The sequence below is a fragment of the Neoarius graeffei genome, chromosome 5 (genome assembly GCF_027579695.1).
Source record: "Neoarius graeffei isolate fNeoGra1 chromosome 5, fNeoGra1.pri, whole genome shotgun sequence".
Classification (NCBI taxonomy): domain Eukaryota; kingdom Metazoa; phylum Chordata; class Actinopteri; order Siluriformes; family Ariidae; genus Neoarius; species Neoarius graeffei.
The window spans coordinates 37,370,160-37,384,862 of NC_083573.1; the positions used below are offsets into that span (position 1 = coordinate 37,370,160).

Sequence of the window (14,703 nt, forward strand, 5' to 3'; positions counted from 1 at the left end):
GAGACCACCTCTACTGGCCCAACTCACAGAGGTGGCCCAGTTGCAGAAGGAATTTTCTGACATGTTTTCGCCCCTGCCTGGTCGAACCCACCTTGTAGAACACCACACTGAGACACCCCCAGGGTGGTGGTGCGCAGCCGCCCTTGCTGCCTGCCCAAACACAAAAAAAGGTGATTCGGGATGAACTCAAGGCCATGCTCAAAATGGGCATAATTGAGGAGTCCCACAGTGACTGGAGCAGCCCGGTGGTCCTGGTTCCCAAGACCGATGGGTCAGTCCGGTTCTGTGTGGACTATAGAAAGGTCAATGCGGTGTCTAAATTCAACACATATCCAATGCCGTGCATTGACGAGCTGCTCGATCGATTAGGCACTGCTCGTTTTTACTCGACACTGGATTTAACGAAGGGATATTGGCAGAGCTCCTTGACTCCTCTATCCTGAGAGAAAACGGTCTTTTCCATACCATTTGGGTTACACCAATTCGTCACACTTCCTTTTGGGTTGTTTGGGGCTCCTGTGATGTTCCAGCGGCTCATGGACAGGGTTCTCCATCCTCACGCCGCCTACATGGCCACATATAGCAATGATTGGCCACAGCACCTCGAACACCTTAGGGCCGTCCTAAAATCGCTGAGGCGTGTGGGTCTCACAGCTAACCCGAAAAAGTGTGCAATTGGGCAGGTGGAAGTATGGTATCTGGGTTTCCACTTGGGTCATGGGCAGGTGCGTCCCCAAATTAACAAGACTGCAGCGATTGCAGCCTGCCTGAGGCCCAAGACCAAAAAGGGGGTGAGACAGTTCCTGGGGCTGGCTGGCTACTATTGTAGGTTCATACCTAATTATTTGGACATCACCAGCCCGCTGACTGATCTCACTAAAAAGGGAGCACCAGATCCAGTCCAGTGGACAGAGCAATGCCAACAGGCTTTCTCTAGGGTAAAGGCTGCACTGTGTGTGGGGCCACTTTTACACTCCCCTGACTTTTCTCTCCCCTTTATTTTACAGACAGACACATTGGACAGGGGGCTGGGGGCTGTTCTATCCCAGAAGGTGGAGGGGGAGGAATGCCCTGTGCTGTACATTAGCTGGAAGTTGTCACTGTGTGAAAGCAAGTACAGCGCGATAGAGAAAGAGTGCCTGGCTATCAAGTGGGTGGTCCTTGCCCTCTGGTACTACCTGCTGGGATGCCTTTTCACCCTCTGTTTGGACCACGCACCCCTCCAGTGGCTCCACCGCATGAAGGATGTCAACGCACATATCACCCATTGGTATCTCGCCCTCCACCTGTTCAAATTTGAGGTGGTCCACAGGCCGGGGGCACAGATGGTGGTGGCAGACTTCCTGTTCCGTCGGGGGTGGAGTCCGCTACAGGCTGGACGGCTCCCCAGCCTGAGTCAGGCGGTGGGGGTATGTGGCAGCGGGGGTGTGGCCAAGCATCGGTTTGTGAATGGAGGGCGGAGTCAGGGAAGGTGAGTGGCCAAATCACTACACCTGTTGTCAATTAATGTGTATCTGTGTGTCTTTTGCAGTGATGGCACTGCATAAAAGGAGTGAGAGAGCAGAGGAGTGGTGGATTGGGACCAGAATACGACGGTGTGTGCATGTGTCTGTGTGTAATTGTCCCAGTTGGGAAAGTGGTGTGCTGAAAAGCATAATAAAAAAGTGTATCTAAATGCTAACAACAGCCTGCCGTACTTCTGTGCTCCACCTACATCTGGGCAGCTTCTACAGGGTCAAAGTGGTTTCTTTTAATATGTATATATTTTTGCCAGTTGTATATAGAATATGAATACCTGAAGTTATTTTGCATTACATTATTCAACTTTACTATATGGGCTCAGGAACACTTCAGAAGACTGTTGTAGGTAAACACAGTGTGTTGCTGCATTTACCATGCAAAGTGAAAGCCAAATATCAACAACATCCAGAAATGCCACTCAGTTCTCTGGGTCCAAGGTCTTCTGAGATGGACTAATGCAAAGTGGAAAAGTGTGCTGTGGTCTGATGAGTCCACATTTCAAATTGTGTTTGGAAATCATGGATGTCATGCCCTATAGGCTAAAAAGAAGGACCATCCAGAATGTTACTAGCCCAAAGTTCAAAAGCCAGCATCTGTGATGGTATGGGGGTGTGTTAGTGCCCATGGCATGCGTAACTTGCACATCTGTGAAGGCACTATTAATCCGGAAAGGTACATACAGGTTTTAGAGCAATATATGCTGCCATCCAGAAGACATCATTTTCAGGGATGTGTCATGACCCAGAGACCACAGGTGCTGATTGAACCCAATGAGAAGCTACCAAAATACAGATAGGAACAGAGGCACACCTGAGGAACGGAGGTGAACAGGTAGGAAGCAGGCACAGCAGTACAGTGAGAAGTATCCTGGCAGTTCCAAGAGAGGTGGAGAGGACGCAGTATAACAGTCACAATACTCCCAGGAAAAATCAAAGAAGAGCAGACAAAAAGGCAAAGTCAAGAAAACAGAGTCCTGAGTCAAGTCCCAGTCAAAAAGTTCCAAAACACGGCAGGCAAAAAATCATAATCCAAAAACATAATCCAAAAATGTAATCCAAATCCGGAAACCAGAGCGACAGCAGAAAAAAACCAACAAGATCGTGACTAAACATAACGGCAAGTATTTATCTGCGTCATGTAATGCTCCTAGCAGTGTTTATATAGAGTGGCTAACTGCAAATGCGTAGCAGGTGTGCTAGCACAGCACAAGGAGAATGGGGAAAACACAGAGTGAAGGGAGACAATGCTAAGCCACATTGTGTATGTGTTTTAACAGCATGGCTTTGGAGTAAAAGAGTGCAGATGCTAAAGTGGCCTGCCTGCCTCCCATTGAAAATGTGTGATGCATTATGAAGGGCAAAATATGACAAAAAACACCCCGGACTGTTGAGCAAATGAAGTTGTAGATCAACCAAGAATGGAAAAGAATTTCACATTCAAAACTTTAACAATGTCCTCAATTCCCAAATGCTTACTGAGTGTTGTTAAAAGAAAAAGGTGATGTAACACAGTGTAATGCCCTTGTCCCAACTTTTTGGGAAAGTGGTACAGTAAGTCAGCTGTCTGACATTGCACTGCTTATTTATTTAAACATGTATTATTTTTAAAATGAAGTTCCAGAAATAAATAACTAGTGTATCAGACAGGTTTTCCTCATTAATTAATGTATATACATTAATTGATTCATAGATTATTATTCATTTAAAATTAATCCATGATATAATCGACTGCTTATATTTATATTTGTGATTTAAAAAATTTAAACCAACATAAATCCTATTAGAACTTATTCCACCTTTACTGCAAAATTGTAATCTTTACAAAAAAGGGGGAAATAAATCAGAAACTGTTTAGAGTAAAAAGGAAAAAAGAAAATCATACAAAAACCTGGTTGCATTAGTGTGCACACCACTAAACTAATACTTAGTTGAAGGATCTTTTGATTTTATTACAGCACTCAGTCTTTTTTGGGTAAGAGTCTATCAGTTTGGCATATCTGGACTTGGCAAGTTCTGCCTACTCCTCCTTGCAAAAATTTACCAGATCTGTAAAATTGCAAGGACATTTCCTATGCACAGCTTTCTTCAGGTCACCCCACAGATTTTCAATTGATTTAAGGTCTGGGCTCTGGCTGGGCCATTCCAGAACATTCATCCTTTTTTGGTGAAGCCACTGCTTTGTTGATTTAGATGTATGCTTTGGGTTATCATGCTGAAAGGTGAAATTCATCTTCAACTCCCTAGCAGATGTTTGAATGTTTTGTGCCAAAATAGACTGATATTTGGAGCTATTAATGATTCCATCTACCTTGACTAAAGCCACAGTTCCAGCTGAAGAAAAGTAGCCCCAAAGCATGATGCTGCCTCCACCATGCTTCACTGTGGGTATGGTGTTCTTTTGATGATATGCTGTGTTATTTTTGTGCCAAACATACCTTTTGGAATGATGGCCAAATAGTTCAACCTTGGTCTCATCAGACCATGATACATTTTACCACATGGTTGTGGGAGACTGGATATACCTTTTTTCAAAGTATTCACACCAGAGGGCGCCCTTCCCTAAATTCTCATCTCATCTCTAGCCACTTTATCCTGTCCTACAGGGCCACAGGCAAGCTGGAGCCTATCCCAGCTGACTATGGGTGAAAGGCGGGGTACACCCTGGACAAGTTGCCAGGTCATCACAGGGCTGACACATAGACACAGACAACCATTCACATTCACACCTACGGTCAATTTAGAGTCACCAGTTAACCTAACCTGCATGTCTTTGGACTGTGGGGGAAACTGGAGCACCTGGAGGAAACCCATGGGGAGAACATGCAAACTCTGCACAGAAAGGCCCTTGTTGGCCATAGGGCTTAAACCCGGACCTTCTTGCTGTGAGGCGACAGCACTAACCACCACACCACCGTGCCGCCCCCCTTCCCTAAATTCTAAAACTTATTTCTCTCTCTCTCTCTCTAATTTCCTGCTAATAATATCAGCCACACTCAGATCTTGCTATTTGCACTGTGTTAACAGCAACAATTATTGGCTCTTCATTTGGATTGTTTGCCTGGTGTCTGTTCTGTGTATGTCCATTATTAACCTCTATGGATTGTGGACATTTTTATTATTAAACCTAATGCAATGGATCCTCACTATCCTGTTTCTTCCACAGCTACATCCCTGAAGTTGATTGTTTTCTAATATCAGCACACCCTCAAGTGTTATATCACAGTATACCGTAGTGACTTGTCAACAATTTTTATTCGAAAGTGACACTTTTTACCTCTGTCAACTTTGTTGGAGGAGGTTATGTTTTTGCCTCCGTTAATTTGTTTGTTTGTTTGTTTGTTTGTTTGTTTGTCTTTTCCCAATGTAACTCAAAAAGTAGTGAACATATTGTGACAAAATATTTGAAGAAAGGTGGGCCATGAGCCAAGGAACAACTGGTTAGATTTTGGTGCAAATCCAGAAATGTATATGGATCCAGGAGGTTCTAATATGTGGCTTGGTGGAGGTATGTGCTCTACCGAGTGCCATTCGAGCTTGTTTATGGTTTAACGTGAACGTTAGAATTTTGTGGAAACATTTGTGAAACAAGTGACAGTACCTACCTTTCCTGTGATTGCTCACATTATAGCAGCTAAAAATAGTTGTTCTTTCACCAGCCTCTCTTCTTTTCTCTCTCTTGAAATTAAACAAATTCAGTTTGTCATGTTACTCAGACAATCCAAAGCCCACCATCCTAAAGACTTTCCTCTGTGGGGAAAGTTACAGCGTTACCTCTGACTTTTACATACTGCAAACACTGGTTCGTTCCAAAAAAAAGGAAAAAATAGCAAAACTAAACATTTCTTCAAAGAAGACTTCTCCATATCAACAATTGCACAATTGTTTTCAAAATCCATTTTTGTGGCACATCTGCCATGTAAATATCTGTGTAGATAAATAATAATGTCCCAGCCATGCTGTTAACTACACTCACTGGCCACTTTATTAGGAATACCCACACACCTGCTGTTTTATGCAGTTCTCTAATCAGCCGATCCCTTGCCAGCAGCACAATGCATAAAATCATGCAGATACAAATCAAGAGCTTCAGTTAATGTTCACTTCAGACATCAGAATGGGAAAAATTGTGATCTCAAAGTGTGACTTTCACTGTGGCATGGGTGTTGGTGCCAGATGGATTGGTTTCAGTATTTTAGAAACTGCTGATCTCCTGGGGTTTTCACATACAATAGTCTCTAGAGTTTACACAAAATGGTGCAAAGAACAAAAAAAAAAAAATCAAGTGAGAGACAGTTCTGTATCTCTTGTTGATGAGAGAGGTCAGAGGAAAATTGCCAGACTGATTCAAGCTGGCAGGAAGGATATAGTAACTCATAGCAACTCTTTACAACCGTGGTGAGCAGGAAAGCATCTCAGCATGTAACAGCAGAACACCACATTGGGTTCCACTCCTGCCAGCCAAGAACAGGAACCTGGGAATCAAGAACAAGTTCCTATTAAAGTGGCCGGTGAGTGTATACACCACTGCTGTGGAGTGTCCTACTGCTGGATCACAGATCAGTGATGTCTCAATATAGACACATGTTCCACTTCGCTGGTCCACTGATCGGAAACTAATCAGAAGCTCAGCACTGATCAACTGCTTTGATAGTAAAGCTTATAGCCAGGCCAATTTCAGCCCAAAATTAGAACACAAGCATTGTTTGAAAATACTATCAAAATCTTTAGAAATAACTTAAAATATAGCATTTTAACTTAGTAACTCTTCCATGTGTGCATAAAATCAACAAAATCTGCTATCTGTGTAACTAAACAAAAGGAACTGACCACTTATAAAGTTTCCATTAAAGGTAGACTGCCTTTCAGATTTTTCAAGCATTGGTCATAAAAAGAATTTTCCCCAAAACCCAATAATTTTTCTTTATTGGACCAAAAGCTACTGAATTCGAATCACAGATTTCCAATTTGGTGGCACGGTGGTGTAGTGGTTAGCGCTGTCGCCTCACAGCAAGAAGGTCCGGGTTCGAGCCCCGTGGCCGGCGAGGGCCTTTCTGTGCGGAGTTTGCATGTTCTCCCCGTGTCCGCGTGGGTTTCCTCCGGGTGCTCCGGTTTCCCCCACAGTCCAAAGACATGCAGGTTAGGTTAACTGGTGACTCTAAATTGACCGTAGGTGTGAATGTGAGTGTGAATGGTTGTCTGTGTCTATGTGTCAGCCCTGTGATGACCTGGCGACTTGTCCAGGGTGTACCCCGCCTTTTGCCCGTAGTCAGCTGGGATAGGCTCCAACTTGCCTGCGACCCTGTAGAACAGGATAAAGTAGCTACAGATAATGAGATGAGATTTCCAATTTTATTAGTTTTTTTTTTAAATAGAACAATTAATGAATTTAGGGCCACGTGGCCCTAAATTCTCCGTTATTTTTTCCTGCTTCACCATGACCCAATTCAAGATACTATGTCATGCATCATGTGGTGGGTTTTCCCCATTCATGCAAGGCATTGTGGGATACAAATTTGAAACAGGAGAGAAAAATGGAGGACACTCACGTGTGCGAATGAAACGTGAAAGACCGACTACAGTAACGGAAAGCGAGAGGTAAAGACATTACGTAGCAAAGGAAAGGAAACGCATGACCAAACTAATAAATATCAGTGAGCATCTCAGTGTGATCAGCTGTTTGTTTAGTGACAAAATGATGTAACTATCAGTGGACGGTCAAGGTAAACCTGCGTGTCAGTAATGGCGTTGTGAGTCCAAACTCTAACCGAACTACAAACATGGCTTCCCAAGACTACAATGCCCAAAGCTCACAGCACCCCCGTCTCCCTCTTATTAAGTTCAGCTGACTATCGTTAGCTGTTAATCAGCAGTGCTACTTAAGACCCTCCCTCACACACCTTCAGTGCGAAGTATCATTCTGTGTTTACCCAGTCATACGGAGCCTTTCTTGCCTGCCTGCCTGCCTGCCGTTTCCTCAACCTTTGCTACATTTACCCATTTTACTCTTTAGTCTGCTCTCTACCATTCTGTTTGCCAATTGACCGACCCCTGCCTGCTTTCTGACTATGAGTTTGCTTACTGATTTGACTACGCTTCCTGTTTGCATCCCCGCTCTCCCCTGCACTTACATCCGTGAGTGCCTGCAATCTGACACTGCGCATGCACGCACGGACTTCCTCTGTCTGCTTGACTGCGTGAAGCGAAAGATTTCATGCACATTATTTGCTCGGGAATCCCCTCAAATTAAATAACTTCCCAGCCACAGAATGGCCTGATATTTTGTGAGAAATTACAGAAATAAACATATATCACAATGACCAAATTTCAGAGGGAACTAAATTTCACCGATTTTATGAAATTGAAAGGCCGTCTAGCTTTAATTCACCAAATTTATTGAAAATTATCAGGTTTTTTTGCATATTTTTATTTGATGATAAATGCATGCACTTTACATTTTTTAAAATATTTATTTACAGAAAATTTTATTAATCACACTTTCTCACATATACTCACAGAGTCTGCTATCAGTAGTTAAATAATCAGTTTAGCTCAACTGCACAAGCTGCATGTATAAGTACATTAGCCTAGCTGAATGAATTCTGGTCTGAAATCTAAAAATATATAATTATATGATATTATAATATTCAGTGAAATGTTTCATATTATATTTTAGTACAGTTTCAGTATTATATTGTACTAAGCACATATTACACTGAGCTTTTATCTATTTACAGTTGTAAAGGAAGTGTATTTACATCACATTTCTCTACTTGTTTCTGATACAGTCTTTTCAAGTAGATGATATTTAGAAAGATTTGACATTTGAATTGTTTCTGCCGTCTTGATTTTGATAACTTCAGCTCAGCAAGCTTCGTTTATGATGTGGGAATCCAGTTCTTCAGTCCAGGTTACTTTGTACAGGAAGAGGCTTCATTCAGGTCTTGTAGAAACCTTTTGGCCGGGGACTAAAACACATAATCATCACTGTTATTAGTATTGTCAGTGTTAACATGTTAATACCACCTTTTATTTAGGGTTTACAACTGGATTTAATTTAATGAATCAGAATTTAATTTTGTTCACAAATAATACACATTCATTTTAAAATCATCCAGTTGAAGAGAATCTTCAGAAATCCACTTTAACTAGTTTGGTGAGACGTGACTCTTGAGCAAGTTCATGCTTGAGAAAAAAATTGTCTGAATATTTAGCAAAATAGTAATTGGAGATGATATAGGTATAATATTACACTAGTTAATAGACACTTGTTTAATCGTACATGTCTAACTGAAGTATTACTTAGTCATAATGCCATTGTTTGCAGGGGTGGAAAATATTTTACTCATTGTACTTCATTAAGTTGTATTTTGGTGTATTATTTTTCATTGAATACTTGTACTCTCATTTAATTACATTTCCAAGAAAAAAAAAAACTTTTTACATCTTACATTTATATTTACATCTGCTCATTACAAATCTTGAAGTTCTCTTTGCCTCTCATGCAGCCAGTGACCCAACACTATACTTCAATCAAATACTTCAATTAACTTAGCATTCAATCATCATGTTGATCAATGTAGATAAAAAAAATTCAAAGATCATGGCAATTTGTCTGCTGTAACATGATATGAGTGAAGTTAGCATCATAACCATCCGTGTATATTGCATATGGATATGCCACCGGATTGCAGTGCTGAACTTGAGGATGAGTGTCCCTGACCCAACTCAGTAAAAATATTTCAGTATACTGGAGTAACCAAAGATTCGTATAAAATGACGTGCTCCTTAGGAGGCATGAACTCCATTTTGAATTTTAATTTGAAAATGTATGGTGAGAGAATTTTTTGCTAATTTAGTAACAGCCATGCCCTGAAGGTTAGAGAAGCAGTCTTGGGCCCAAAGGGTTGCTGGTTTGATTCCCAGGACCGACAGGAAAAATGTGAGGGAAGTTGAGTGAATGAATGAACAGCACTTTACCCTCCCTCTGCATGATGGCTGAAGTGCCCTAGAGCAAGACATCTAACCCCCAACTGCTCCCTGGGTGCTGTAGCATAGTTGCCACTGCTTTGGCTATGTGTGTGCATGTGTGTGTTCGCTTCTTCAGATGGATTAAATGCAGAGGATTTGCCCACATGGAGCGCTGATTTGCATTCACTGTGCTTGAGTGTACATGTGACCAAATAAAGGCTTCTTCTTCTTCTTCTTCTTAACATTAACTGTATATTTAACTAAGTTTTCTTTGCTAACGCCAGGTTAGACTACATCGATTTCAGGAGCAACCATAACTTGATTAAGCAGCCAGTCAAATTCTGACTAACGTTAAATGTTGGTTGTTTACATGAAATTTAAATTCTGATTCAATCATTAGCAAAATACATGACAAGCAAATGTACTGCAATTGAACAATTGTTTCAGGCAAAACAGAGTAGTTGCTTTAAAACAACAAGAGTGCTCTAAGAGCACAATATTCCTTGCTGGCAACTCTGCCATAACTCTGGTAAAATGCAACTGAATTGAACGAAATTGCAATAAGTGTATTACTGACATATAACAAAGAATCCTGCCAAGTTTCGTGAAATTCCTCCCAAAATTGTGAGAGAAGTTGATTTCAGAAGGTGAGCACCCTTCCCAAGATGGATGGACGGACAGACGGACATCGCCACGACATAATCCCCCTTCAGGCCTTTCGGCCAGCGGTGGATAAAAACTTTTTGCCAAATTACATGAAATTCCTCCAAAAATTGTGAGGGACATTGATTTCAGAAAGCAAGCACACCTTGATGAAATTGCCAAAGTACAAGTTTGTTAATAATCAAGGACATAACTCTGGGAAAATTTGCCCAAATTAAATGAAATTTCAATATGTGTATAACTGTCATATAACAAAGCCTTTTGCCATTTGGTGAAATTCCTCCACAAATTGTGCGAGGAGTTGATTTCAGAAGAACATACACCCTCATGAAATTGTCAAAGTACAAGTTAGTTAATCAAGGGTCAAAACTCTGGCAAAATTTTCACAAATGAAATTAAATCGCAATATTCATATTACTGTCATATAACAAGGCATTTTGCCAAGCTTTGAGAAATTCGTCCAAAAATTGTGAGAGGAGTTGATGTCAGAAGTCAAGCACACCTTCATGAAATTGTGAAAGTACAAGGTTGTTAATCAGGGGCCACAACTCTGGTAAAATGTGATTGAATTAATGAAATTACAATATGCATACTATCGATAAAGAATCCTGCCAAGTTTCATGAAATTCCTCCAAAAATTGTGAGAGATGTTGATTACAGAAGGTGAGCACCCTTCCTGGGACGGACAGACGGATGGACGGAAATTGCCACAACATAATCCCTCTTCGGGTCTTTTGGCCAGCGGGGGATAAAAATTGGTAAGTACTTACTTGAGTACATTTTAAAAGTAGCAACTTTTTTCATTTTTTCCACTTTTAATTGATTATCTTTAGCACATTGCATTTTTGATCGTGTCCTGTACTGTTTTTGTTCTACCAGGCCTTCATAAAGAAATAAATATTGCCCTCAAAGGCCCAGATAATTGATAATTTTGTGAATGATGTTTGCAAAGCTTTATTCGTTGTATTAATTGGATCTATATGACAGATACATCAATACAGGTAGCTGCTGTGGAGGAAAATAGTAATATTTACAATCTTAAATGAAGAACAAAGAATTAACCTCGCACTTTCTGCTTCCACAGACAAATTTACACTGTGCTCTTCATATTCACAGTAAACAGTAAACACAAATTCCTTACATGCTAACAACAATTTATGATGTCATTATTGTACAATTTAAAACGTTTCCTCTATTATAAATTTGATATAAAAACTAATTTTTCACCTTAAATAACACAATTTTATACTTCTACACATAAATGTAGCATAAAATGTTTTTTAAAAATAGCCATCTGCAGACATTTCTAGGATTTAAAGTATACTGTATGTAATTTTGGCAAGCCCACATGGAGTGTTGATATGAACATTTGCGAGATGGAGTGAATGTGTACTATTTTGGGGTTTGTGTCAAATTTTGGTACTGCTGAGACAAAACTTACTTCTTACAGTGGCAGAATCTCTTCTTACGTCTATACTTCATCACCTGTGCAAAAATAAGAGGCAGTGAGAATTTTGAATAAAAACGAACAAAAACAGCACTGTATTATGACATTATGAGGTGTTGATACTGTAGTAATGTTCACCTGGTTGCGCTTACGAATGATGATGACAGTTATTACAGGGAGCAAGATAAAGGCCAGAACACCACTAGTTACAGCTACAACAAGCCAAATATCCACTGGAGCTTTCTCTGTAAAACAGAACGCACAGGGCAGTGTTAGATTACAAATGTTACCAGTTCCCTCTTAATCTCTTTCAGTGGTGGGTCATGTCTCCATATCAACCTTAGTTTTGCAGTTGTTTGATTGGTGGCTGAGGATGAAGTAAAACTGTCTCATAATTACATATTATGATTGCAATGGTGATTGTTAGTGTTCTGAATTTTCAAAACAAAAAGTAATCAGGCAAAAAAAACATAGGTTACTAAACAGAATGACCAATCAACAGTGTCACATCATCTCTTTTTCTCAGCAAATCAGCATCACTGTACTAAACCCGGGGTGACACAGTGGTGCAGTGGTTAGCACTCTTGCCTCACAGCAAGAAGGTTCTGGGTTCAAGCCATGCAGTCGACTGAGGCATCTCTGTGTAGAGTTTGTATGTTCTCCCCATGCTTCCATGGGTTTCCACCAAGTGCTTATGGATATGGATTAGGCCATCTAGCTACTCTAAATTGCCTGTGAGTGTGAATGGTTGTTCGTCTCTGTGTTAGCCACGTAATAGACTGGGGACCTGTCCAGAGTGTACCCCGCCTCTCACCCAATCTCAGCTAGGATTGGTTCCCCCATGACCCTGATGGATAAGCGGTATAGATGACTGATGAATGGATGGATGGATGTAGTAAACCCCAGAACTAAACAGAACACTGTGTTAGCATGGACACTTTCTCTATTTAGACACACAGGCAATCTAGTTTAGACAGTGTCTACACAAAGTCTCATCTCATCTCATTATCTCTAGCCGCTTTATCCTGTTCTACAGGGTCGCAGGCAAGCTGGAGCCTATCCCAGCTGACTACGGGCGAAAGGCGGGGTACACCCTGGACAAGTCACCAGGTCATCACAGGGCTGACACACAGACACAGACAACCATTCACACTCACATTCACACCTACGGTCAATTTAGAGTCACCAGTTAACCTAACCTGCATGTCTTTGGACTGTGGGGGAAACCGGAGCACCCGGAGGAAACCCACGCGGACACGGGGAGAACATGCAAACTCCACACAGAAAGGCCCTCGCCAGCCACAGGGCTCGAACCCGGACCTTCTTGCTGTGAGGCGACAGCGCTAACCACTACACCACCGTGCCGCCCCTACACAAAGTCATTCAACATAACTTTATGTTTGGTATATGTTTCTTTTTATTAACATTCTTCTGTTGTAAGTATACCTTAAGACATGGAACTGTATCACGGTTCATATGCTGCTGTTCAGTGTACTTCTGTTAAGTGTCAGTTTATTCTGTATATAAAGCTTACTACACACTTTTTTAATTTTACACACACACACACACACATGTATATACAGTATGTGTTTGTACAGAACAAAGCAATTTAATATATTCTTTTGGGTCACAGGTTAATGCTATCACTGAGTAAGACATGATGGTTAATATAAGAATATAAATATTTAGATGGCATTATAAATGACATTTCATATCAGTCCTCCTGTCCTTGCATTTCTTGGAAATTAGAAAGAGATATTTTAGGAATATATTAGATCTTGATACAAAAAACATACTTTCGAGCCAGGGATCAGTCATTCATGGCTTACAGCATTACTCCCTTACCAGTTTTCAAACTGACTGTAGCTGATGTAAGCAACGTTGCATTCTTTTTGAGTTCACATGTCCATCTCCCTTTGTCCTTCAGGCTTACTCGAGGGATTGACAGCAATGTGGAACGAAGAGAGTTGAGCTTTTGCAGAGATGATCCAAAAGGGGGTCTCCAGTTCACTTCCAGGTCAGGGGGCATTGGATGACCCAGAGTGCAGGTCAAGTTCACTTTGTTACCCTCATATATAACCTTACTTGCTGAAGAAATAACTACAGAGGAAAGAGAAATTTAGGGATAATTGCAGTAAACTAGTCTACATAAAAGAATATACAGTATAAAGTAGTTTGATTAAACACACACAAAAAAACATATTTGCAGCATCTTTTCCAATACATTATCTGTAAATAAACCTGCATTTCCAAAGAAAAAAATTCAGAGCTAGTTTCTCATCGGGTCATGCTCACCTTGCAGCACGTCAACCTGTACGGTCCTCGTCAGTGTGCCTGAACTAAACTCCAGACTGCAGGTATAGTTCCCCCTGTTCTTTATAGACACCTTGGAAAGCTTCAAATTGAGTTTATTCTCCAAGCTGTGTGTGCCATTGTAGGCATTCAGGACAGAGGTGAGATTGGAATCGAATTTCAGAAGGGTTGTGGATTCAGAATGGGAAAGTGGAGTGAAGCTCCAGCTACCTCCTGTCACACCTGTGGCCTTCACTGTGGACCAGGAAATTTTTGAAGGCAAGGAACAAGGGATGAGGACATTAGAGGAGGACTCATATGTGTAGATGGGAGTCAGTGGAGAGGGACAGAGATCTGGAGAAAGAATAGAGAAGGTAAGTACATTACATCACATTACATTACATTAATGGCACTTAGCAGATGTTCTTATCCAGAGCATTTGGGGTTAGGTGCCTTGCTCAAGGCCACGTGACCCATTCCTGCTGGTCCAGGGAATTGAATCGGCAACCTTTTGGTTCCAAAGCTGCTTCTATAACCATTAGGCCATGGTTTCCCCCTTTTACTATATGAGATCACTCAAATTACAATTTTCTGTTCGGCCTCTGCCTTGTTTATGTATGTCCTATATGTACATTCACATTAAAAAAATGTGTTTTATCTGTCTAACATGAAGGTACAGAATACGTAGAGGATATTACACAGTCATGTGAAGATATGAAGTGTATCTTCAAGTGATGAATGTATGTTTCATGAGAGCACAAAGCAAACGAGTGAAAATATTTTTCAACATGAGAAGATACACTTCATATCTTC

General features: G+C 41.0%; 1 protein-coding gene across 3 annotated transcripts in view; it reads right to left on the reverse strand.

The window, feature by feature from the left end:
- Positions 1–7,895: 7,895 nt before the first annotated feature.
- The window catches only part of cd4-1 (CD4-1 molecule), a 44,379-nt gene continuing 37,571 nt past the window's right edge, over positions 7,896–14,703 (reverse strand). For all 3 annotated transcript variants that reach the window (XM_060921603.1, XM_060921602.1, XM_060921601.1), the window contains 5 exons: positions 13,894–14,244; positions 13,444–13,698; positions 11,737–11,843; positions 11,593–11,636; positions 7,896–8,485 (listed from right to left, as the gene is read on the reverse strand). In XM_060921603.1, coding sequence (XP_060777586.1) covers positions 8,455–8,485; positions 11,593–11,636; positions 11,737–11,843; positions 13,444–13,698; positions 13,894–14,244 — 788 coding nt within the window. In that variant the 3' untranslated portion in view covers positions 7,896–8,454. The remainder of the gene's footprint in view (positions 8,486–11,592; positions 11,637–11,736; positions 11,844–13,443; positions 13,699–13,893; positions 14,245–14,703) is intronic.